At 38.7% G+C, this 26,860-nt stretch overlaps 1 protein-coding gene across 2 annotated transcripts in view; it reads right to left on the reverse strand.

The window, feature by feature from the left end:
* Positions 1 to 4,266: 4,266 nt before the first annotated feature.
* NET1 (neuroepithelial cell transforming 1) overlaps positions 4,267 to 26,860 on the reverse strand; it is a 54,822-nt gene continuing 32,228 nt past the window's right edge. Inside the window, exons 1-10 of one of the 2 annotated variants that reach the window (XM_082617073.1) lie at positions 16,637 to 16,890; positions 11,298 to 11,405; positions 10,721 to 10,888; positions 10,256 to 10,318; positions 9,828 to 9,924; positions 9,392 to 9,468; positions 8,295 to 8,552; positions 7,684 to 7,854; positions 6,508 to 6,694; positions 4,268 to 6,201 (exon numbers count right to left, since the gene is read on the reverse strand). In XM_082617073.1, the coding sequence (XP_082473199.1) occupies positions 5,795 to 6,201; positions 6,508 to 6,694; positions 7,684 to 7,854; positions 8,295 to 8,552; positions 9,392 to 9,468; positions 9,828 to 9,924; positions 10,256 to 10,318; positions 10,721 to 10,888; positions 11,298 to 11,405; positions 16,637 to 16,729 (1,629 nt within the window). In that variant the 5' untranslated portion in view covers positions 16,730 to 16,890 and the 3' untranslated portion in view covers positions 4,268 to 5,794. Of the gene's footprint in view, positions 6,202 to 6,507; positions 6,695 to 7,683; positions 7,855 to 8,294; positions 8,553 to 9,391; positions 9,469 to 9,827; positions 9,925 to 10,255; positions 10,319 to 10,720; positions 10,889 to 11,297; positions 11,406 to 16,636; positions 16,891 to 26,860 lie in introns of those variants that run through there. The other variant, XM_082617072.1, reaches the window with a different exon arrangement.

Consider the following 26,860-nt stretch of genomic DNA (forward strand, 5'->3'; position numbering starts at 1 on the left):
ACCCCAGCTTTAACATCCCTCCACCCCCAGACCTCCTGGGACGGGAAGTTGTGAACACAGTGAGTGGAGTGAACAGCACCAGCAGTCCGAGCCCAGTTTCCAGCTCCATCTTTGTCACCTGCCAGCTATGAGGCCCTGGGTGATGCTTTGATTCTGAGCCTGCACCTGCATAACAAGGAAGATGGCACTCAGTCTGAGAAGTATAAGGCATCAAGGCTGGAGAGAGCTCTGGTTTTTGGTTTCCGATCTGAGAACAGTGTCAGCTCCTGGGAACAGAATGAAACCAGTTTCTGCAGAGCTGTGTGAAGAGGTGAACTGACCAGGGTCGTACCTGCTGCCTATTCGACCCAGAAACGAACCTCTGCTGTGGTCACTACTCATGACACACTCGTTTCCAAGGTCTGCAGAAGTCCTCCAAGGCGGGTCCTCTGAGCCTCCGTGGGCTGGCAGCAGAGGCGGCATCTTCAGGGAACACACACAGGCCGGCACAGGCCTTTAACCTCAGCTCTGTCACACACCCGCCGGGTGATCCTGGGAGAGTCATGTGATGTTTCCAGATCTCAGATGCCTCAGCCGGTGAAGAGGGGATCAGACTAAACTCTGTGAGGTTCCAGGCCTAACTTTATTATTTGTCTCTCCTGGCCCTGCCCAGAGAAGGAGGGAAACAAGACCCCCACCCCTGCCCCCAGCAGCAGCTACAGAGAAATCTGAATTCCGTGGAAGGTTAGCTGAATTCTTCAAAGGTAGCTGATTTTGTCTCACCTTCTGGGCTACTCAGCAGCACAAACATTACCAGAGACTGTAATGCTGTCTCCTCTCTTAAGGGTCAGGGATGTAGTTAACCAGCTGGCCCTTGCTAGAAATTCTCAGGGTCAGGCCGCATGGAGTGGCTTCACTGGGGACCTGGGAACATCTTTCTCACTGCCTCAGCTCAGGGTGGAAAACACGTTCGTGTGCCTGGGAAAGAGGGCAGGTGAAGGAAGCAGATGATGGTAGAGGGAGGAAAAGGCTGTGTGGATTAAACCAGAATCCAGATTAGTCCGATCCTGTTGCCAAACTGTAACAGAGGACACATATGTTGAATTTAGGCAAAAGGTTTGTGTATCTGTGAGAGGGTAGAGAGCAAATCATCTACATTTGATAAACATTCTGCCTTTATTTTGAAAAGTGAAGACTGGGGGTTCAGAGTGGGTTAAGAGATTGAGAAGTTGGAAACATTAGGATCCTGGAATTTCATTAAGTTGTTTTTCTTTTTAACTTATGCTTTTTTAGTGAAAAATTTCACTTATCTTCAAAAACATACGCAAAGAATATAATGAATTCTCATGATCTCTCATCCTGTTTAAGCAATTCTCAACTGCTGGCCAATCTGGTTTCATTTTTATCCCTAACCATGCTCCTGCCCTGTAATTTTGAAGGAAATCTCAGACCTCATACAATTTTATCGGCGCAGTGCCCACGCAGGAGACATGGGTTCGAGCCCTCGTCCGGGAAGATCCCACGGGCCGCGGAGCAACTAAGGCTGTGTGCCACAACTACTGAGCCTGCGTTCTAGAGCCCACGAGCCACAACTACTGAGCCCACACGCCTAGAGCCTGTGCTCCGCAATAAGAGAAGCCCCCGCTTGCCGCAACTAGAGAAAGCCCGCGTGCAGCAATGAAGACCCAACACAGCCAAATATAAATAAATTTATATAAACCCCCTCCCATATCTAGGGGACTTTAAATATCCAGTATATCCTGGATATTTCGGATTGTCTCATTTAAAAACAATTTGATTTAGGATCCAAGTAAGTCCATACATTGCAATGGTTTGACATGTCTCTTAAGTCATAGATACCTCCATCCTTCTCTTTCAGTTTTATCTTGTTGAAGAAACTGTCATTTGTCTTAATTTCCTGCAGATGCAACTCAGGCTGATTTTCTTGGCAAGACTACTTAGGTGCTGGGGGGCACCACTGTCAGGAGGTACGCCGTGTCTGGTGGTCTTTATTTTTTTTTTTATTTTTTTTTTTTTTTTGCGGTATGCGGGCCTCTCACTGTTGTGGCCTCTCCCGTTGCGGAGCACAGGCTCCGGACGCGCAGGCCCAGCGGCCATGGCTCACGGGCCCAGCCGCTCCACGGTATATGGGATCCTCCCAGACCGGGGCACGAACCCGTATCCCCTGCATCGGCAGGCGGACTCTCAACCACTGCGCCACCAGGGAGGCCCTGGTGGTCTTTATTAATGGCTGAAATCTAGATCCATCAATCCACCAGGGCTTACAAAATGGTGATATTCTATCATGCCTTCTTCACTGATTAGCTGGGCTACTGCTATAAAGAAAATCTTCCATTCCTCAGCTGTTCAGTTACCCTGAGATACGGTTTGTAGAGGAAAGGGCAGAATAAATGCTTGATTTTTTTTTTTTATCAGTTCTCAACGGAGTAAGTTGGTTTCATGAGATACTCCAAAGGCGATTTAAAAGGCTGTGCTTTTTCTTACAGAATCATTTTGAAGCTATGAATTTAAACATTTATTTGTTACCCTAGTGGATGCTCCGATTGTCTCAAAGCGCACATGCTAAATAAGATTACGTACCACCAGACCTGAGGAAACCACCATATCTGGTAAGTTCCTCAGACTTGCAGTTGGTTCTGGAGTTGCTCAAATATGCAAGCAAAACCCCAAACTCCTCTGATCTAGGAAGTTCTAGACTCTAGGACTGAGGGAGATTTTCTTTGCTAGGATATTCCTCTCACGGGTATTAGCTTCAATGGACAAAGGAATGCGATTCTTTCAAGGGTGTTCGCTAATGCTGATTAAGAAAAGCCCAAGTTTGCAGGCTGAGGTATCACCTACTTTGAATCCCAGGATTTCTAACCCTAACAGACAATACTACCCACCAGTTTCCCCTTTAGGGACAGGCAGGAGTTCTAATAAGGAAGAGAACTGGAGAGATGCCCACTTTGGTCTGTATCTCAGTCATCAAGACTGACAGATGGTAGCCTTAGCCAGGCATTTGCAGATGGCTGTAAAATGAATTCAGTAACATTAGCGTTAGCCATACATATACTGTAGAAAACCAAGTACTGTGCTGGGTCTGCACGTTTACTCAAGCACTAAACATAAAGTAGAGCTAAGCCAGCACAAGAGTGGCCAGTCGCCTCCTGGATCAGCTGAGGAAATGCCAGTCTTAATAGATTCAAGGGTGATTTAGTGACACTGGTGTCCCACTGGCTGACAGTTAATCCAGATACCCGAGCTTCCCTTCCCACCTGTGTGCACACATCCTAGGTTGAGCCCTCAGTTTAGAGAGACTACCCTTTGCTCAAAATATACAAACACACTCATGGAAAGAAGTTAAAAGAAAAAACTGTACTTACTTCAACTCAGACTCTGAAGAGTTTAAAGGCAAACTGAGAAGCTAATAGATATATGTCAGTACTTATTATATAGCATTTACATAATGGCTACTGGCTAGACCAGTGATTACTAAGTGCTGACCCAAGGAATTCACTGTGTCAGAATCACTGGGGGGAGTGTTTACAAGTATAAATTATCAGCCCTCTACTCCCACCCCGCCAGATACTGACTCAGTGAAACAGGTGTGGGAACTGGGGGAGGGGAGCTAGGGGGTGAGGCCCAGTTACCCTTATTTTTTTCAAAGTACCCCTTGTGACTCTGATGCCCAAACAGGCTTGAGAACTACTAGGCTAAATCATCAGATGTTCTCAAATATAGATGCAATTTATGAAGAGTGTTCATTCTACACAATTATTCAGTTTCTGGGTCTTATTTTTTCCCTTGAGTGAACCCAAGGAAGCTAGAGTTTTCAGTAAAACATCATTTCATTAACAATATTAGAACTACTATTGTTTCTACAACTTGAGGCTGATCAAGGTAATTCTGGAAGAGACTGTATCTTATAGCATCTCTAGAAATGATTAGAAATCTTGCTGATTTTTCAGATCACAACCACTGGTATAATCTACACTACTGACTTTGAATTTCCAGAGTTAGAAACCTGAGATACCTAAGTTAAAATCTGAAATTAATCAAATTAATGAGGATGCTTTGCTAATAGCTTTACTATTGTATCCAGAAAGTGGCCAGATGTTCAGCTGTCTTCAATTTAACTGCTATTTCTGATTATAATGTGTTCTAAATGGTTTAATAAGATTCAAAAAACTTGACCTAATTGAATCTTTCTCTTACTTTCCAATGAATTTCAAAGGTGTAAGTATTTATGACTTTTAAAAGAACTTTGTGAGGCTTGCCATCACCTCCTTTGCTATACCAACGCATTCTGGCAAACGTCCCCCAAACATCCACCAGCCAAGAAACCTTTAAGGGTGATTATGTGTGTGACTTTCATTTTTTAATTGTATAATTCATTTATACAGAGAAATCATTTGGATGTAACTATTTACAGTCTTTTTCAATTTTCATTTCCACTGGCCAAATATAGTTCACATAATAGTCAACATTTACTTGAGCTGATCACCATTACAAATCTGCCATGACACAGGGCTTTTAGCATCCCCGCCTTAAAGACTACGATCTCATTTGAACAGAAACATTTCATAGTAAAAGATTCACCAGTCTCTTATGAATACATCTGCCAAAACTGATCTCATATGGTCAAATTTTCAACACATTTTCTTTTCAAACCCATTATTTGCAAGTATTGTAAACCAAGGCAAATACAGTTCACTTCCCTCAAGCCTTCTACAACTTACTACACACTCTCAAGTTTAGCTTTTACTATCTTTCATAAATGTCTGACACAACCAGACATTTTTTACTTTAAGACAAAACTACACTCTTTTTCCCTTTTTTTTAATACTTATTACCAGCTTCCTTCCCTCTTGCTTTTCAGACAATATTAACTTTCCATGAAATCCTTAAGGTGGTTTTCTTTCAGTAGTCCAGAATATACCGAGTCATTTCATGTATGTTCTAACCCTGAAATACTACACTTTAAAAACTGCAATTTTTTTAACTGGCTCAAAAACAGTATGGCTTGATTTCACTTGGTAAAGTTAATATGATTTAAAAATACACACACACACACACACACACACACACACACATTTTTAATCAAGGAAGAAAAACACTTTAAAGACATGCCAATTTGAAAAGGCATCAAAGTAAAAAAATAAAAGCAAATACTAAAAACTACTTTACAATGAAAAAATTAAATAATTGGCAGGTTAAATCAATGAAAAATGAGGAATGTGCAGTGAAAAACAAACTAATAAAAAGCATTCCAGTTGGTAAAATGGAAAACCTATTAAGTTTTGTTTTTCCAAGGAACTTATGTTTCAACATAAATTCTGAAATATTACAAACATATATTCCAAGTAGATCTTAGATGCCGATGTTAAAATTTCAAATTCTGCATGCAAAGTTTATCAAATAAACACTGGTAAAATCCTGGTATTTGCAAAATTTTAAGCTTTGGCCAATATTATAAATATCACAATTGGTATTAAAAAGTCATGATGAATGCAGAATGAAGAGAAAACCCATTTCATAAGTATTTCATTTGATTAAAAATACCAGACTTACATGTTCTAGATGATCTGAGGAACAAAAAAGACTGCAGTTTAACAGTAATCTGTATATATGTCTTTAGCTGCCATTAAAAAAAATTAAAAAAATAAAAAACAACCACCAAAACCCAACCAAAAACACAGAAAATGTGAAGACTGGTATTAAGTAACCCTGCAACGCTCCCATACTCACATTACAAGAAAGAACAACTGTACACAGTTATAAAGTCTCTCCCCTGGTTACCACAGAGCTTCCTTTACACCAGTGTCTCTTTCCGCTTGCCACCGACCTGGGCTTTGTCCCTGGCTTTTCGGAGGCCAGCCTGGGCTCGGGGCGCTTTCGCGCCCTTAGCATCGTCTGCTGTGTGCACCGGGGTGCCACTTTCGGAAGTGTCTCCATCAACTTCCACCTGAGTCACGCTGGATGCTGTGGACGCCCGTCTCTGGGCCCTGGCTTTGCTGGCAGGGGGGCAGTTCTCTCTGTACTCCTCGTGGGGCTCCGGCAAGCCCTGCAGCTCGGAGGGGCTGGTGGCCTGCCGGGAAGGGGCCATGGCAGCTCGGATACAATTGAACCACTGCTGCTTGTGGAACACATCATTAGCTTGTAGAGTATGGGACTGGCCTGGAGAGGGATCTTGGAAGCGAACTCGAAAGATATTTTTAGCTAGATAAAGAAAAATTAAAAAATGGAAATCAGACTTAAAAAGTTTATTCTAGATAAAGTGAATATGGGTGCTGGTATTTATACAGCATGCACATCTGTTAGATACATTACATAGTGCCTAGATGTTACTTATTAGGTACATGTGCTGGTGTCAGAGCAGCACAGCACCTGCCAACTCAAGGAGTGTTAATAGGTATAGGATGATGGAACCCATTTCATTTTTAGTTTTTTGTGTGGGGACAGAATTCTTAAAGATTAAAACTGAGTTTATGATTATTGAAACTATTTTAAAGCGTGTATTTTTACCTTTATCTGAATTGCTGAAAGCCCCTCGAAAGGACCCTCCCATCCTCACATCTCCATCCTGCAGGTCTTCCAAGACCAGCTCCTGGATTGGGATTGGCTGCCGGTAAACCTGGTAAGAGTGACGCTCGTTTCGTGTAACAGGCCGAGTCAAAACCAAGATGTCTTGAAACAGGAAAATGTAGAGTTTCTGGAGAAATGAGAAAAAAAAAATGCTTCCTAAATATGGAACTTTGTGACTTTAAGTGACTGAAATCCACTGTAAAAACAACTTGATTTGATCTTACTAATTTCATCAAATTGATTTACTAAGATCCCCCTTACAAATGACTTCATAACGATGGTGATTTAAAGCTATGCATGTTCTCCTTGGAGAGCTTTTGTCATCACAGACTATATGCAACTTTTTTATCCGTGTGTAACATTAGATTCAGCAGCAGCTGAGCAAACGCTACGCACCACAAAGACCTGACTGTCGGTGGTAACGTGACTGGAAACACCAGCACTATACACCACAGTCTTCTAACAGGGTGAGAATTTAAAAATGTAAGCTGGTAAAAATGTTAATTGTTCTGTTTTGTCCCACATAAATTTAAGCTTTTATAGAACAATGAGGCCTCATGATAGAAATCAGAGATGAAAGATTAACTCTTTTCCAAAAAAGAACCTCAGCTTACAAATTGGGCTTCTGAAAAGCACATAATGAAATAAAAATACCATCCCATGCTTATACTTAGTTCTAGCAGGTACCTTTGTAATTAAGATTTAAAAAACAAGTTTGCTCTCATTCAATCTGCTGCAAAAATTTGTTTAGTAGTGCTAAAAACTACTTCTATTACTATAAACTCTTCAAAAATTTTTTTGAAGGATATGCTTTTTTATTAAACATCATAAAACTAATAATTTAGAAAGGAACCCCTAGCCAAACAAGTTGATTTATGCTTCAAAACTAAAAAATAAATGATTACTGATTCTCCACCAAGACATTTAACTTATTCGGTAATGACAGAAACCAAATGTTTCCTTTACCAAAGGTGATAACATAAAATCCACTTACCTTCTTTCAGTATGTGATGAGTTTATTTTACAAACCTGCTTCATAATCAATGTGGAAAAAAATTAAACAGTGGGAAAAGGGCAGTAACTGCTCACTTCATGTTAGTGTCCAAATGCACTTACATGTCCATTTTTATTTTTCAGTTCCCCATGGCAAAGCAATACTTTGCTTGCTTCAATTCTAGGGTCCTTCTGCTTTTCATCCAGATACTCCAGCTTGTCAATGTAATACTGGCATTCCGATTCACCTTTCTTCAAGTTGATATCAGAGAGAACTCCTTGTATTATCAATATCTAAAAATAATCAAAAAAATTCAATGTAGCATTTTCAGCATATTAGTTTATCCTGTTTCCCTACGGGACTAAAATGTCACATTAAAATGATAAAATGTTAAAGCTTGAAGGGACTCTAGAAATTGGGTAATTCAGCCGTCCCTTCATTTTACAGCCTCAGCCAAATGGGTGATTTGCCCAAAGTCACATAGCTAGCTGATGGAAGAGGTCAGATTAGAATCCAGTCTTCTAACTAAAATATAAATATAAAATGTGTTATGTGTTACACATCTCTTTATTAGTGCACAGTGCAGTATCATACGAGAACTTAAAATGACTACAGAAAACTTCACTGTGCTGATTCAACATGCAGACAGTGTGAGAGTATCACTGTATATCTTTCTCAGGCAAGCTAATATGTAAACTTGAAAAACGTAAGAATCATTTATTGGACTACTTACAGCTTCCTCCAGAAGCTGAACATCAGAGTGGTCTTTTGGAGTGTGTCTAAGAATTTCTTTCAACAGTAAAGGGTATTTAACGAGGCGGCTTCGAGGAATATCTAGGAAGCTCCAAAGATCTAGTTTTCGACTGAAGGGAGACTCAAGACATCGCTGGAGGAAGTCTTGGACTCTTGGATCCTGTTTCTTTTGATCAAGAAGAGCTTTGGCTGCCAGCTGGTTACTGCAGTAGCCTTTGTAGGCATTCAAGCCTGGCAACTGAAGAGTAATAAGAGAAAACAAAGTATAATGAGTTCCTGTTACAATTTAGTCCATTAGTAAGACTGTGCATACAAAACACAAAACTTATAGCTATTCTTTTTTTTTGTTTTAATCAAAAGCTTATTATATGATCCTTTGAGGTTTATCACAGTAGTTCAGAATCAGTTTAACATTTGAAAAACCAACATAATTTACCAAAGAATACTTATAGCTATTCTTGAAAGTTTTAACAAGCTGTAAAAATTCTCCTGCAGGTGATAATGGGGGTTGGATAGTATTTCGGGCCAATCTGAGAATGCCCTTTTTCAACTTCCCTAATATGGCTAAATCCAAACAAAGACTCCTGCCTCCTACTTCCCCCAGCCTCAGTTACATGCCGGTCTCCTGTATTCCCAGGACACCTGAGTCCTCCTCTCTCACATTCTTCACCAGCCTTGAGACTGGTTATTTACTGACTGTTCTCTCACTTGACTATAAATGTAGAGACCATCTTTTATCACTGAATCTCTAGTCACCCCTCCTAGAACAGTGGCTGGCATCTGGAAGGCACTCAAATGTTAACTGAGAGAATAAAACAGATAATTGATGGTATATAATGTGGGAATTCTGTCTAAGGAGGAACATATTCTTAAAACAAATGAAACTGCATCATTCATGAAATATTTTTTAAACAGAGACTGTAACTTCCACAGCTATGTAAATTTGTTCAGTTTTAATGCCTTATTTATCTGATTTTAGAATCCAGTAACTGGATCAAATCAATGTGATATTGATCACAAATGACAAGTCTGGCACATCTGTATAAACCTATCTGAAGGCAACAACTTGCTACATACCCAGTTCACAAGAATGTGACCAATCTGCTCTACTGTTCCACCAGGCTTGGTTGCTTCTCCTATTCTTGCCAACAAATCTGAAGTGTAAAGAAGCAGAAATGCCAATAATAGGTTTATTTAAAAAATAATTCGGGGAGGAGCAAGATGGGGCAGGGGATTAAGAGGTACAAACTACTGTGTATAATATAAATAAGCTACAAGGATATATTGTACAGCACAGGGAATGTAGTCAATATTTTATAGTAACTTTAAATGGAGTATAATCTATTAAAAATCTTAATCACTATGCTGTACACCTGAAACTAATATAATATTGTAAATCAACTATACTTCAATAAAAGTTTTAAAAATATTCAGCACTAAGTTAGAAGTTTAGATTTAAAATTACTTGTTACTGCTGTTCAGAATCCTATGAAAATTAGGTAGCATATCTTACCTTCATGCAGGGGTATATAAGCGTCCAAATCACCAAATATCTGTGTGAGTTCCTCTTCTGACATAATAGACAACTTTAACATGGGGTCATGGTAGGCCTGTCAGAGGGGAGAAATGTGTCACACAAAGAGATCAAGCAAATAAAACACGATGAGAGATCTGTACTTGAATGCAAGCATGACCAACTATGTAAAACTAGTGTGGATTCTATTTTATACATAAAAGAAATTAAAGTATATGTTAAGCCCAAAATAGACTTACTGATATTCATATTTGAAGAGATGCATCTAATAAACCTCATCTAAAAGAAGTATTCACCAGTAGATATTCTCTACTTTTCAACTTCTAAAGGTAAGAAAATCATCCTTTAGAATTTGTGAAATGTAATTTTTAAAAACTATGGCGCATGATAGAAAGTTATTTACTGACCTTTCTTGCAAGCTTGAGATCCTCAATTAAATCCTGTTCACCTCGGGACATTTCATATATTGCCTAAAAAAAATCCAGCAAACATCATAGATCACTCCTCCCTTTGAGAAACAAAAATTATACACAACTGATATTTACCATTTAACTGATGTTTTGAACGGCACGTTTTAAAGTGACTCAGTCTAAAAACTGTAATTCAGAATGGAATCTCAAATTAGAGGATGCAGTAGGTTTCATAATTCTACCCCATCCGAGTTGTTAAACTGGATGTTAAACTGACCACCCCCCATCACAGGTGCCACTCAGCATGTGTTATGAACGGCATTCAAGTACAAAAATGCAAGTTTATCTTGCCATAGGCATTAGTTTGCTATTCCTCTGGCAAAACATATGTTTAAGAATCAGGGTCTATTTTTTTTTTAGTTTAAGCCAGTACACATGGTCTTGCTACTGAGCATGGCACACCTCCTGACGTTTGATCTCTCTGGAGGTTAAAGACTGCTTCATGCTGATGTCTAACATCTCCGACCACAGGGCACTGCTTCTCCTTTTGGTGGGCGCCGGGACTGTCGATCTGCTGGATAACTTCTGGGCAGAAGCGGGGGATCTGTTGTCACCACGAAGGGTAAATGACTGAAAAGAAAAGAAAGAGGTGAACGAGAAGAAGGTTTGGAGGATACAGGAATTATTATTTTTTTTCTTTAAAAAAAAATAGACAAATTAAAAGCAAGGTTCTGAGAATTTCTCTATGCATAAAACAATCATTTATCCAAGCTTCTATCCAGCAGTATTCTAAAATATTTATCAGTCAAAATTCTCTCTGGGAATAAAAACTATCCAAGATCTTGCTTTGATATAAGATACAAACTAATATAATGAGGTTATATAAATATTGTTCCGGCAACAATATGCCTTACCAGCATATTCCAAAAAAGGAAAGTTATGTTTAAGTATAATAGTACAAACCTGTTTGTATGACTCAAAGAAAATGCAAATTTTAGGCTTCTATAAAAAGTCCCCTCACTACATTACTTGTCCCTACCTGTATGGTTTGACCAAATCGTCTGACGGCTCCATTTCTTACAGGAGAGATTAAATTTGCCAAGGATGTGACCCGAGCTAGAGGTCGAACTCTTTTATTGCTTGGCTCCTGTGAAAACAAAAACAAGTTATACTAAATGTGTGTTTAGGTGTAATGATTTCAAACAAGTTTGGACAAAGTTAAGCCCTCTCAAAAACCAGATATTTGTACAGTATAAAATGCAGAAACATGGAACTCTGAAAATGAATGTTGTTTTTCATTGTTGAAATACAAAGAACACTAATGAATAACAGTAATTTATTAAATAATAAATGGTATAAGAAAGGCCAGTCAAATATCTGAACATCACTCTGAGAACATAACATACTATCATTAAACAGAAAAAAAACCAAAATTAAAACAAACAATTAGATTCTAAAATCCTTTAGAACCTTTTAGCTTAATATAGAGAGTAACTTTTAAAAAACACTTCCTTATTTAGAAAAATTTCAAACATACACAAAAGGGGAGCATAGCATAATGGACCTCATGTACTTATCACTCAGCTTCAACGGTTTTTAGTATAACAATTTGTTTCATCTCTGCCTCTACTGAAATATTTTAAAGCAAATGCCAGACATTCTATCATTTTACTCCTGAATACTTCAGTTAGAGAATAGCTTTTAAATGAACGCATCTGACATTGGAATGGGTCATCTCTAAAGGCAGTGAGGTAGGTCCCTGTTGTGGAGGTATTCTAGCACCGTTAGGACAGTGGTTAAGAAGACACTCAGCCTCTGGAATCACACTGACTGGGCCCAAATCCTGGTTTGGACACTTGATAGGAAACATCCTGGGTCCCAGTTTTCTCATCTGTAAAATGGGGTTAATATTAGAATTTCTCTTATAAAGGTGTTATGAAGATTAACGTATGTTTAAAGGGCTCAGAACAGTTCTTGGAGCATACTAAGTTTTAGCTATTACTAACATTCTTTTTTTTTTTTTTTCGCGGCACGCGGGCCTCCCACCGCTGTGGCCTCCCCCGTTGCGGAGCACAGGCTCCGGACGCGCAGGCTCCGGATGCGCAGGCTCAGCGGCCACGGCCCACGGGCCCAGCCGCTCCGCGGCACATGGGATCCTCCCGGACCGGGGCACGAACCCGCATCCCCCGCATCGGCAGGCGGACCCCCAACCACTGCGCCACCAGGGAGGCCCAACATTCTTTCTTAGGAATATTTCCACTTACTATGTAAACGTTGGTATTTATAAATAATTAGATCCTCTTTCATACATTTAATTAACTTCAAGGAAAAAAAATATAAAAATTCAGAAGACATATTATTTTACATGTATTGTTTTTAAAATAATAATATAGCAAACATCATTTATCATTCAAAGATCTAAAAATTTTACAAATTGCATTACTCTAATTTTACTGCTAGGAAAATGGAGGCATACCATTAGGTGACTCACACAGCTATTGAGATAAAGAAGGCCAGATCATAAAACAGGCCTATCCTTTATGATGTCTATGGAGCATAATTATTTGTTTGTATTTGGTGCCTTTGACAATTGTGGCATACTTGACAAAATAATTTTAATGAGACTTCAGAAGGATATACGATAAAAAATATATATAAAAATTACCACTTAAAAATAACAGATAAAAATTTTTTTCTCCTAAGAATTCTTTGATATGACCAATCAAAGAATTGATTGGTCATAAAAAAGAGACGAGGAAAGTGAGTAAAAATAATTCCCTAAGAATAATTTAAAAGTAAAGTGGCAGAAAGGGTTAAAATCCTCTGGAAAGAAACGTAAATGATTTGAATATTCAAAGAAGCAGTTGGACTTATTAAAGCTCCTAAAGGTATATACACATATGAGGAGGGAATGTGACCCACTAAGGTAAGGAGACTTTGTGGACAGCCAACAGAGTTCAGGCCCCTGAGTCCTTAAGAGGTGGTGCTGTAGACCAACCCTCCCCTGCCAAAATAATTAACTCCAAAGTAAAACTGTGACTATAAAGCCACTAATGTGCCAATGTTAAATGAACCGAAAAAGAAGCCTCCGGGATATGTAGTAAAATGACACACTGTGTGGCCAAGGCCATGTGTGGATGCCTTTACCAGACCCATCTGTGCGAGACTGAAGCGACACATGCATGGGCAGAAGGCGGCAGAAGGCATTCCTTTGTCTTGAGTAAAGACAGGACAAAGACGCTTCTGTTTGAATGGGGATATAATTACCTCACAAAGTAAGATATGCCAACGCCAACTAGAAACAAAGCAGTTGTCAGAAAGTTCTGTTCCATAGTTTGGAAAGAGGTTAATTCCTCTTCCTTGTTTAGAGCGTAACCAATTTGACTTCCTAGTAAATCATAAAATATTTAATTTCAATTTAAAAGTCTTTGGAAAGGTGCTCTTCCCAGTGAATTTGAAAGGAAACGTTAGTTTAGCTGGAAGGAAAAGAAATTTTGATATCTAATTTAATACATAAAATCAAAAAATTCTTATCTTTGGATCAGTACAACTATTAATTTCCTGGTAACTTAAAACTGTGATATTTAAAATTAAAACTACAGAATTTAGATTTAGATAATTAAATGTAAATATATCTAAAGCATCTTTCTGAAACTAAAACTCCGAAATGTGGATTCTGTCTCTCTGGGGTGGCAGGATATAATGCTAAGCAGTATTTTGTTATTAAATATGTTCCACAGTCCTTTAGAAACCCACCTATAGTCTCACTTCTTCACAAAGGAGATGTTAGTCTCAGGACTGTATCTAATCTAAAACGTCTGGTAAGAGCGCCTGGCTAGCTCAGTCAGTACAGCATGATACTCTTAAATCTCTCTGTACCAAAGTAGTGCTGAATCAGGAAGTACATGGGGGAGGGGGTGGGGTGGGAGGACACCTTGTACTTTTCACACAGGCTTTTAAGATCCAAGAGTAACTTTCCTGCCTTACTAAAAGTTCATATGTGATGAATGTTTGGCAGACGCAACACAAACTTTTAGCATATATATTTATTTCAAAAGTATGAAGAATTTTAATGAATAAAGTAACTCAAAAAGTATGACTGAAATGTAAAGGCATAATACTGAATATGGCTCACGACTTTCAGGATAAATACATTATTTGAAAAAAATCATACAGACAACTTTTGTGGAAAAGTGTTATGAACTACGCATTCATAGGTCACCTGTAGGGTAGGGACAAAAAATTGTCTCTTTATAGGTTAGAATTTGGTCCATGTGAGCTACAACCAAAAGCAGTTTTTCTTTAGAGGTCTAGATGAGCCACTTTATCTTGGTTTGGTGTTTTGAGAGCTGGGATTCTGCCCACCTCTGCCCCTTTGCAGACACAATGCAGGTACAGGGTTTGGAGGTAAAGAAGGAAGAGAGGAGTAGGACTCTACCTATCTTACCATCACCCAGAATAAGGCTTTCATAATGGTTTTGCTGCTGTGGTTGTTTATTTTTGTTTTGGAGCATTGTTAACAGCATTATGGTAAATACAAGAAGCTTAAAGAACGAGTACAGATACTGAAACTACACACCCTCCTCAAAAGACAATCTGAAAACCTCCGGGAATAGATAAAGAACACCAACAAGTTTTACATGCTCAAGGAACTTTCTACTGTAGGCAACCTTTCACCAGGGCTAGAGTTCACTTTACGAACTGTAATATTCATTTATGTTGTTTACTTAGGTTACCTTTTAACCACACTATCTAGTTTAGCCAGGCAATCACATGCATTGTTACAGGGAATCTGACTTGAGATCGAGTTTTTAATCAATCTATTTATTTTACTAATCCAGTTGTAGTCAGATTTTATGCCTTAAAATATTTTCTGGATATCTATAAACAGAAAATTGTTAATATCAATTTCAAGTCTTTTACTGGAATGTACCTTGCACATAAAAACAACAACATGGAAAAATTCTGTTGTGAACCCAGTTTTTTTGTAAAACCGTTTTTTTTCTCCTAATGATGTCACATAAGAGAATATATCCCAGGAGGGTCTCTTCTAGAGTCAACCAAATCAAGACACACAAAAAAACATGTGTCTGGGTTTACTCATTTGGGTTACTAGATAAATAATTTTCTCCTCTACCTGGCGAGAACTTTAAGAATGAAAAGAAAAAGTTATTTATAAAAAGATAAAGATGAGTTATCTCACAGGATGTCTTCCCTTTCCTCTTAGTAATAGAAATAGTCAAATTTAGTTATTTATTTAAGGCTGTGTTGCTAAAAACCTGACCACATTCCTGGTGTTTTTAATCTTTGGAATAAAGGTATGCCAAAACATGGCCGGTGTCTGATACCAAACAAAAAGACAAGTTCAAAAGACTAGTTCAGTTTTAGTATTTACACTGATGACCACTTTTGAGAAAACAGAAACATATAAACAAAAGCCAAAACCAAACAAATAGAAAAACAAAAACAAAGCCAAATCACACCAAATAAAAGCAAACCTTTGAAAGACGGCAGCTATTCTAACTACCAAAAGGTGTGCGTATGTATGATACACAGCTATACTGAGATATACAATACATTGCACATATTTAAAAAATATAATTAGATAATTTTGATATATGTATACAGCCACAAAGCCATCACCCCAGTGAAGATAAGAATAATATAGTATAACCATGGAGTGTATATATATTGTGGTGTGCTATATAAATAGAATGCCCACACAGTATTAAGTCAACTATCAAAATTAAATAAAATGGCATAAAAATCACTTATTTTGATAAATGTTCATAAAGACTTTAAAAAAGTACAACGACTTAGGTAATTAAAGCAAGGAGGGCAGAAGCACCTAAATAATGGTTCGTTGGCTTAAATACTTTAACACATTTTGCTTTCTTAAGAACAAAAGTCACACATAATGAACTTATTAGACGTGGAAAGAAAAATGAACACTAGGTCAGATGGCATTTTGTTCACTAGCACTAACTTGCAAGGAAGGGATTCTTATTTTCCTCTTACTCCACAAAGCAGTTCTTAAGACTTACTAGGTAATACAAATAAATGCAGGTCAAAACCCCTTCAAAACCAAAAAACCCCAACCAAACAAAAAACTGTATTAAGCATCAGAAATGTGACCAATTTAACCAAACTGAACAGCATATACATTTTAAATGTTTTTCTTTTGTATAAAAGTTTGTGTACACTCAAGCTACGCTATGCATAAATAGTTCCTAAACACATTTCAAACCTGCATGTAAATCAAAGTCATACATTTTAATACTCAGTGAGATCAAAAGTTAAGTTTAACAATATACTGTTAATAAACTGTTAAAAAGTTCCGTGGAGTCAGAAACCTTCCTTTGGCTTTTCAAGTCTCACCTCCTGCTCTCTGAAGGACTGGTTGTTCACATCGAGGACTCGTATAGTCCTTTTAATAGGTAGGAGACCTCCGACCTCATCGTGTGCCACCATGCTTTCCGAGTACCCTCACGCCCCCAGCCTGAGTCCTCCCGGAGTCGGCCGCCTGCAGGGAAGTTCCCGGCTCGGCCCGGTTCGGCTCGGCTGGGCGCTCAGCTGCCCCGCGCAGCCATCACCCAGTCTCCGGCGTAGCGTCGGCTTCTGCGGGCGCTCGAAACGCCAGCAGCACTCCAGGCTCTGTGGGCAGGGCCGGCTGGGCCGGGTCTAGTGGGCGGGCACCCGAGGGACACGTGACCGCCCTTAACTGACAGCGGGGCACACCTAGGCCTCTCCGCTTTCTCTGCCAGAGAAAGCTCTTTATCAAGAGGTTTGGAATTTCTATAGTGAGACCAGAGGGGAAAAGGAAACCGGGTTACTGTAAGGCTTTTCCTGATTTAAAAAGCATTCCCAAAGACAAATGAATTGCATATCTAGGTTACCTTTCTTAGTACTTAGCTGCACACAGGGATACTTTTTCTGTAAAACCCTATTTCCTAGAAAATAATTTAGAATGGACAACTTGACAACTTTAAGAAAATTGTAATTCAGAGTTAAATAATGTATATACTAAAGGAAAGCCTAATTATCCAGGGGCCTTGCTTTTATATTATGTAAGTGCAATTTCTAGTCTAAAGCCTTGCCTCTATGAAGCAACCCTACTTCTGTTGGTTTGGTAGGCCTGCAACAAAGCAGATTCTCTTCTTTAACAGTAAGTACTGTATTCTATTTCAAAAAGTAGGATTTCCTCTTAACCATATGCTACTATGAATGATATGATGCTGATAATTTGCAAAAACATTTCTATTCTTAGGATTTATTAGGGTCAGAGAAACCTGAGAAATCTATGTAGAAGGCACTATTCTAGATGCTATGGGTGATAGAAAAAAATAGGTTTCATATACACTCCTAAAGTGCTAACAGACCATTGTGTAAAGCTAGGCCACACGAAGAGATAAGTAATGCAAGACAGCTTTTGACAAGTCCAAAATAAGCTGTACAGCTAGCAAGGAGTTCAGGAGAAGAAACCACTTCTGGGAGATGAGATGAGGGTGGCAAAGACACTAGGGAAGAGGCTGTAACATGTTGTTTCAGTGCCTTGAAGGCCATGTTATGTTTTTCAAAGATCTGAGCAAGGGAAAAGTGCAAGGCTTTCCCAAAGGAGCACGAAAAGCGAACTCACAGCCTGAGGTCACAGGCTGTGGATAAAGACAGACGAGCAGAGGGTTTTACTGAGCACATGAGAGAGATAATGAGAGGTATGTTGTAAGGTGGTGTTTAAGATGGCTTAAAAGATGGCTGGAACCATAATGCAAAAATCACAGTCAGGGATCAAGAACTTTGCCTAAGGTAGGGCCAGCGGGAAAGGAAAAGGATATATGCAAGAGACAACATATGCAAGAAGTCAAAGATGCCAACGACTGTAAACTTAGGAAGGGTAACTGTTAATGCAAATAAAGAAATACAGAGGAATAAGCTTTGAAAGAAAATTCTGGGTTTCATTTTGATATACTGAGTCTTCGGTGGTGGAATAACATGCAAATAAAGCCACTGAGCTAGAACCTGGAAATGTTGGACAAGGACTTAAAGAGGTCAGAGGGTGGATTTAGACTGGGGAGTCAGAGACACAGGGATCAGAGGTGAAGCTTTGGAAGTGAATGAGATGCCTGGGGGAGAAAATCTGGACAAAAAGAAAAGAGGCCCAAGGATCTAACTTTGGAGAGATGCCAAGGGAAGGTGTTAGTTACAGCAAAAAGATTAAGATGGGTAAGAAAAGATTCATGGGTTTAGTGATTACAAGTTTAATGAAGACCTCAAGTGTGCTAGTTCAGCAGAATAAAGACAAAAGAGAAGCCACAGAGGTTTGAAGAGTGAATAGAGCAGAGTAACAGTGGGCATAGACTATAATGACAATCTATAAAAAACAATTTACTAAGGTTCGCAGGACAGTGTTACTTCTTGCAGGAAGGAAGAACGCTGCCCTTACATAAACACCAATGTGTTTTGCATTTGGGATGATGTTCTTAATTTGTCTTTCTGCTTTTAGACTTTTGAAAAAAGTAATGGTGATTGGTTATATTTCATCAACTATTCTTTATTACCAGGTCACACCTGGGCAACATGTGTGATGCAGTTGGCCTTAAGAGGCTGTTTGTGGTAGGTAGTTCTATGCTATACAGCATTAAAGTGGAAGAACGTTAGAGATCACGGAATCCAGTTCCGTAATTTTACAGGTAAGAACACTGATCTGCTTAAGCCCTCAGAGCTAATAAGAACCCAGTAGTCTGGTTCAGTTAGTTTCATCAGTTAAAAAATGGTTGCAAGTAAGGCCAATACTTTATGGCTACTCGCTTTCATAAGGGAATAAAGGACTTACGCAGAGTGGGAGTGAGGAAAGAAGTTGCTAGGGCATTCTCATGGTCTCTTACCTGATGTCTTTCTCCAAACTATGTTTTTCTATTTAGTTCTGATAGAGGTAAGGCCAAGGTAACCAGGGGAAAGGATATCTCTCATTTCTCTCCTTCAGTAAGGATCCGAAGGGTAAAGGTAGAAGTCTTAAATGCAGAAATAGCCTGCAAAAGCCAAGTAGGGTCTAATAGTGATAGTCCCAGTAGAAAAATCCCAGCTCACCAAACCTAAAATCTTAGTTTCATTTTGGATGTTCAGGTTTGTGGTCTAAATATAATTTAGACAACTGTAGACAGCATCTATAAAAGCAACAATGGACAAGGGATGTTCAGTTAGCACTCTGAGCCATGAGCCTGAGAGAATCTTGACTCTAACAATGCTCTATAAAATACGAGGGCTGAAAAGGTCCTTTGTGATCATTAATTCATCCTCCTCAGTTTTCTTAGGAGGAAACTGGACAGTGAGGAAAAAGAAAAAGGAAATGTGAGTCCTTACTCTGTGCCAGGAGCTTTATGCATATTATCTTATTCAACCAACTTTATGAAGTATGTATTATTACCTTCATTTTACAGATGGAGGAAACTCAGAAAGTTTAAGAAACTTGTCCCAAGTTGCATGGGTCATCAGTGGCTGGACAGGTTTGAATCTGGTCTGCTCAACTGTGGCTGCAACGTCTTTTCCCCGTGAGACAATCCATGTACCACCTTCAGCACCGGTCTGTACAGCTCAGTGCTCAGGCACTGCTAGTTGTCATTCTATGAGTTAGGAGCAGGGCTGGGTTTAAAACCCAATCTCCTAGTCCCAGGCTAGTTTTGCTAAATAACTGCCAACCACTTATAGAGAAGGAAAGCATAAAACCACAGTAGAGAGATTACTTGTATTACAGGCAGGTAAATAAAACGATAGTAACAAAATAGTTCCAGCTGCTTAAGTTTTAGAAGAGATCCTATTTCAATCAATGGTTTACTTTACTGATTACGTTATTAATAGCAATTATTTATATGACTTTCTACAATTGAAACACAGATTGGCTGAGTGTCTTTGTGTAGAAAATCTAGAGTTTATAAACTTAAAAACATAACTGTGTTATCTAAAAATAATAATGCAGCTTTGTTTAAGAAATCAAGTTTTTGATAAAATTACTGTTCTCCAAAAACCAGGTTTAGTTATAGCCTCTGTTCTTCTGTTTGTATGGAGCCTTCAATGCTTCCTTTCCTAAAATTTGAATAAGGTAAAGAGAAAGTTGTTTCCCTTCTCTACAGAAAAAGGACTATTACCCTACTTACCTTTTTTCTCCTTTTAATGTGAAATTAGAATTCTAGAATTTATAAATAAATTAAAGCTGAAGAATAATCATTACTTTTTTGGTATAGATATTTGTTTTTATTTACTTTTGTCTGGAACAATAACAAGCAATTGGAACTTAGGCTAGGAAAGCCTTATTATGGGTAAAGAAAAAACAAAAATCTAAGCTCTCTGCTGCCCTCTACAAGGGATATTGTGAAGTGCAATTGCCGACCTACTTTTTTCCACTTTATGTTTGTAAGGACCTTATATTGACAGTAAAATTTTTATCTTTAGCCCTGTGTAGCTCTCATGTTTTATATTAAATTTAATTTAAATTTAAATTAAACATATTTTTAATTAAACATATATATTTAAATTAAACATATATTTTAAAATCGTACAAGTGTATAAAAAGATTCCACAGTTCACAAGAAATATTTTAAGGACTTTTTCTAAATATAAAAAAACAATGTTCCACTTTAAAACTCTAGAGTTCAAGATTACAAATGACTACTATGTATCTCACTAAAAATAGGTTAGTTAAAAATAGAATTTCAAATCTTACTAAAAAAGGAAACACTGATTGAAATATTAACAAGATGGAACTTCTGAGGAATGAGAGTTCCAAAATATCTAGTAATGAGTTTAAAAACAACACCAAAACAGGCAGTTACATTTGGATGAGATGAGTATGAAAGAAGTTAGTAATGAAGTTATATGTGGATTTGAGTTCTTAAAAGTCATTTGGATTAAAATTTGAGCATGTCCAAGCTTTACTAAGAATTTACTTTGGGAAAAGATCAACTCAGATCAGTTAATACTATTAGAAAGACTATAAAAAGAATAGCTGACAGGCTAAGAAGCTTGGTGTTATCAAAACCATGGTTCTTTTTGCAATGATAATACAAGCAGCAAAGGAAATTGGGGATTGGTGCTGTTAGTGGTGACTTTTTATTTCAAGTACACAGGGATCTTCCAGTATCATGTAAAGATCGCTTACACTTATTTAACAAAATGTTGAGTGGGATTTTCTGCCTTTTTTCCCTGAAACTCAGCTAAGGTCAAAGCCTGAAGTCCAACAACACTGTCTCGCCCCCGGCCTCCAGTTTTCTCAGCCCATTTCTTACTCCAGTTGTTGCTGCAGCAACCAGCTCCACCTCCAACAGCTCCTGGCCTCAGCTGCGCCCCTCTTGCTTTCCACCCTGGGATTCTCGTAAGCCGAGTGTGGCATTTACACGTGTAGCCTGGAAGTGTGAGGAATTAACACCCCATGGGACAGCCATTAACTAATGGAGCACAGGAGCTAGTGGATAAAAGCCCCTCTTCAGACCCTTGAGAAGACAATTGTGTGGTGTATTTTACACGGCTCTTTAGAAGGTCCCATAATTAGACACTTCCATGAGCTGCCCCCTTGTTCCCTGGCACCACACCTGAAAACAGACTACCTGTCAATTATCTCGCGTCTCAGGCTCTGATTTCTGGAGGGAACACCGGCTAAGACACTGACACTGAGACTGGCCCTAGAGATTAGACACACCGGATGGGATTCTGGAGCTGGTCACTCATTGATAAAATGGTGATAAGGACCAAGATATGAATTGGGTACGGATGGAGCAGTGAAGCAATGACATATGTAGCAGTGGTGACAAATGAACAACATGGGGGCAACAGTAATTTTAAGGATTGCAGAATAGGCTGGCTTTTGTTAATTGCTTTAAAAGTCTGAAAAAGCAGGTGGTAACCTTTAAGTTCTCAGAGTCATTACAGAGGGAAAGGCCAAGTGGGAGCCTCCGAAATTTCGCCCCCTACACCTGGGCCAAGGTAATAAACCGAAGCAATAGAGCACACCGAGAGAAAACGCAGAGATGGCCATCAGAATTACAGCAGGTAGGAGTGGTAGTCTCTACTGTATCTCCATTCAGTTGATCTGTGTGCCTCCTACAGCGAAATGGACTGTGATGGCTAACAGTGGACCACTGAAAACTTAAGTGGTAGCTTTAATCTCAGCTGTTGTGCAAGATGTAGAACCTTTACTGGGACAGATCAACACATCTCTAGTATTTGGTATACAGCTATTAATCTAGCCTGTGTGTTCTTTTCAATAACCATTAGTAAGGAGCAAAAGTAGTTATCTTTTACGTGGTAAAGACAGCACTCTACATTTCATGTCCTGAGGCTGTTAACATTTTTGTTCTCTGTCATAGAGTCCACAAGGACCTTGACATCCCATAGAGCATCATGTTAGTCTAGAATATTGATGACATCATACTAACAGGATGTGGTGAATGGGAAATGGCAAGTATTCTGGACAGTCTAGGAAGTCAAATGCATGCCAAGAAAATTCAAGGGCTGCCATATTAGAAAAAATTTAATAGGTCCAATGGCCTGAGGCTTTCTGGGATCTCCCCTCCTAGGTAAAGGTCAAATTGTTGCACCTTGCATCCCAGCACTAAGAAAGAGGCACGGCACTAGGTTGGAGAGAGCAGATACTGCACTTGGAAATTCTGCTCTGACCCATTAGTGAGGTAATCTGAAACGCTCACAGTTTTGAGTAGGATCCAGAGCAAGAGAGGCCACTGTAGCAGGTCCAGGCTGGGTGTCAGGTGCCCTGCGGGCCATGTGAGCCAGTGTATCTGATCAAGCTTGAGATGTCTATGGTAGACAAAGATGCTGTGTGACGTCTTTGGCAAGGCCAAGAAGAGAAATTCAATGCAGATTCCTAGGGTTCTGAAGCTAGGTATGCTTTCCATGGCAGGAAACCACTTGCTGTTTGAACAGCAGCTCCTGGTGTGCTAGCAGCCTTAGTAAAGACTGAGGACCTGCCCGTGTTACATCATGTGACTAATGCAATTAGAGCTGCCCCAAATGAACAGGGCCAAGTATACCAACCGAGTCACAGGATTGGCCAGGTACCATGGAAATGGCCTATTTGGAATCAGGCCTGAGCCAGTCCAAAGGGCATAAGTAAATTACTGAACAGATTGCCATGTTACCCGGTACATTACACTGAAATTTCCCCTTCAACTCCTCATCTGTTGGTGGGGGTGGGGTGGGGTTCTCAATAATCAACTAACAGAGGAGAAAAACTTGGCCCTAGTTCACAGGTGGATTAGCTTCATCTGTTGTTTTGAGCACCATTATGGACCCATTTAGGGATAGTCCTGAAGGGGCATGGTAAAGGGAAATACCTCCAGTGGGTAGAGCTGTAAGCAGCACACGTGGCTGTGCACTTTATACAGAGGGAGAAAGGGCATGAAGTACTGATCCATACAGGCCCCTGAGAAGTGGTGAATGGTCTGGCTGATTGGTCAGGGACTTGGAAGGAGCAAAATCAGAAAGATTGAGACAAATTATTTTGGAGAAGAGGCATGCAGATGGACCTTTGGAGTGTGCACAAAGTGGGAGAATCCCTGTCTCATGTTAATGCTTATCAAGAGTATAGAGGTGCTAGTATCCTGGAGGCACTAGGTAAACAGGATGATTTATCTCGTGCATATCAGCAGGTCTCTCCCTGGGACTATCCCAGCAAAATAAGAAAAGGCCTGAGAAGTAAAGCTGTTTGTTGGTCTTTGGGGGCCTGCACTTTTCATGGAAAGAGATTATTCTCTCTTCTCCTCAAGCCCTCCTTCCTTTAGGGACTCTCAAGAGCAGAGAGGGCCAATATGGCACTGACTCCACATGAGTTTCTGGTTCTACCAGTATGAGGAACAGAGAAGAGACTGGGGAGATGGTCTTACTGGCATGGTTGCATCAGGGTAGGCAGACGCTACCCTGGGATGGTAGCATGCACTGGAAGGGCTGTTGGTATGTTGCTTGCTAAGGTCATCAAAAAGATGTGGCTAAATCTTGCAAGAGACTACCAATACCTAGGGGAGTTTCACAGAATGGATTCCTCATTAGCCATCACTCATTCTCATTGATCCCACAGAGGGAAATATAGAACAGAAGTTACAGCCAGCAATGAAAGGGATTGTAATCTCATCCAGTAAGGTAAAGAGACTATCTTATTTCCAGTCCTTTCTCCCTGCCTAACATCCTGGAGGGGACTGGGTCTTAAGGAGGTGAGGAGAGGTATTCAAACAGTAGAATACATGTCTCCCCCACAAATTTCTAGAGTCACAGACAGCTATAATCTATGCCCCCAGTAGGATGTAAGTAAGCTTCATGAGGGCAAAGACTGTTTTGCTCTCTGTGTCTGGCACATAGTAGGAGCTCCAAAATATATTGATAGAAATGAATGAGTGAATGAATGAATGAAGACCGAATATGCTGGGGAGTGGAGAAGAGCTACGAATCAAGTTTGAGATTAAAATTTTATCTTTAAGTACAGATAACAGAGGCTTAGAATGGCTATATAAGTTATAGTCAAACAACTAGTGACACACAACTGGTAAGTCCAAAAGTTAGAGTTCATAACTTCTAAACAAGCTTCACTGGCTGTAGCATAATTTCATTTGATTTATGGCTTATTTTATATTAGTTAGTAGAGCAAATAGAAGATGTTAAAAGAAATATAATTAATATCCCCAGAAAACTAATAGAGAAAATATATTAATTAAAAAAAGACTATTATGAGAAAACAAAACAAAGAACTAGAGATTGTGGAAATTAAAAAGAAATTGTCAAAATAAAAATGTCAATAGTTAGGCTAAATAGCAGAACAGACACTAATGAGAAATTAGCAAATTAAGGAATTCTCCCAGAAAATAGCACAAAAGACTAAGAGATAGAAGAATTAAAAAAAGAAAAGAAAAAATGGAAGAATAAAAGAGAGTAATAAACATATAAAGTAATTCAAGATGTTCCAGATATTCAAAAATTTTCTGAATAGGAGTTTTAGAAGCAGAGACCAGAGAATAAAAGGATGAAAATAAACTAAAAAACAAGAAAATTTCACAATGCTGAATTAAATATTAATCTTTAGATTAGGTAGGTTGGTAGGTTGTGTGTTTCTAGAAATTTGTCCACTTCATCTAGGTTATCCATTCTATTAGTGTACAATTGTTCACAGTACTCTTGTAATCCTTTTTAGTCCTGTAAATTGGTAGTAATAGCTCCACTTTCATTTCTAGATTTTAGTAATTTGAGTCTTCTTTTTTTTCCTTAGTCAGTTTACCTAAAGGTTTGTCAATTCTGATCTTTTTAAAGAAACACATTTTAGTTTCGATTTTTCTCAATTTCTCTCGACTGTTCTATTCCCTATTTTATTTAAGTCTACTCTAATCTTTATTGTTTCCTTCCTGCTGCTAGCTTTGAGTTTAGCTTGTTTGTTTTTTTCTGGTTCTTTAAGTGTGAGGTTAGGTTGTTGATCTGAGATCTTTCTTTTTTTTTAATGTGAGCATTCATAGCTATATATTTCTCTCTTAGCACTGCTTTTGCTACATCCCATTAGTTTTGGTATATTTTGCTTTCATTTTCATTTGTCTCAAGGTCTTTTCTAATTTCCCTTGTGATTTCATCTCTGACCCATCAGCTGTTTACTAGTATGTTGTTTAATTTTTACTTACTTTTGATTTTTCCAGTTTTCCTTCTGTTACTGATTTCTAGTTTCATTCCACTGTGATTGGAATAGTACTTTATATAATTTCTATCTTTTCAAATTTATTAAGACTTGTTTTGTGGCCTAAAATATGGTCTATCCTGGAGAATGCTCTATGTGCACCTGAGAAAAATATATATTCCGCTGTTTTGAGGGAAGATGTTCTGTATTTGTCTGTTAGGTCCAATTGGTTTATGGTGGTGTTCAAGTTCTCTATTTCCTTATTAATTTTCTGTCTGGTTGTCTATCACAACAATTGGAAAAAGATTTTAAATATTAATAAAATCCATGGCTAACAAGAGCATAGGGATATGTTTATTATCATAGACTGATGGAGAAGTGAAAATCTATCAAATTTTTCTGGAAGGCAAATGAACAGTATTATCAAACTGAAATTTGCAACCCAGCAATTCCACTTCTGGGTAACTGTATTAGAGACATAAGCATGGTCCCTCCTTTGTGCACAGGAAGAGGTACATTAAGCATTATTTTTAATGTGGAAAAAAAAAAAGAAAAATATACTAAAGGGCCATTCTTAAAGGACTGGTTAAGTAGACTACGGTACTTTAAAACTATGGAATACTATTTAAAAAAAAAAGCACGAGGTAGCCCTATATGTATTGATAAGATATAAATAGCAAAAGCAAGCTATAGCATAAGCACAGGATAATCATATATATGTCACCATTATACACACTGTGTGAAAGTAGGTAAATAAACAGAAAAGAACCTGGAACACATAACATAATAACTGGTTACTTCAGAAGATGGAGGTGCTAAGAGGGGACTTTGAAAAAGTTGTTTTACTTTTGTACAAGGACAATGCATTTGTGTGTTACTTTTACAATTAAAAAGCACACAAAAGTATTTAGATGCACATAGCAGTCTAGGGATGATTCATAGCTATCTAGGAA

This window comes from Mesoplodon mirus, assembly GCF_964341445.2.
Source record: "Mesoplodon mirus genome assembly, chromosome: 4".
NCBI classification, from domain to species: Eukaryota; Metazoa; Chordata; class Mammalia; order Artiodactyla; family Ziphiidae; genus Mesoplodon; species Mesoplodon mirus.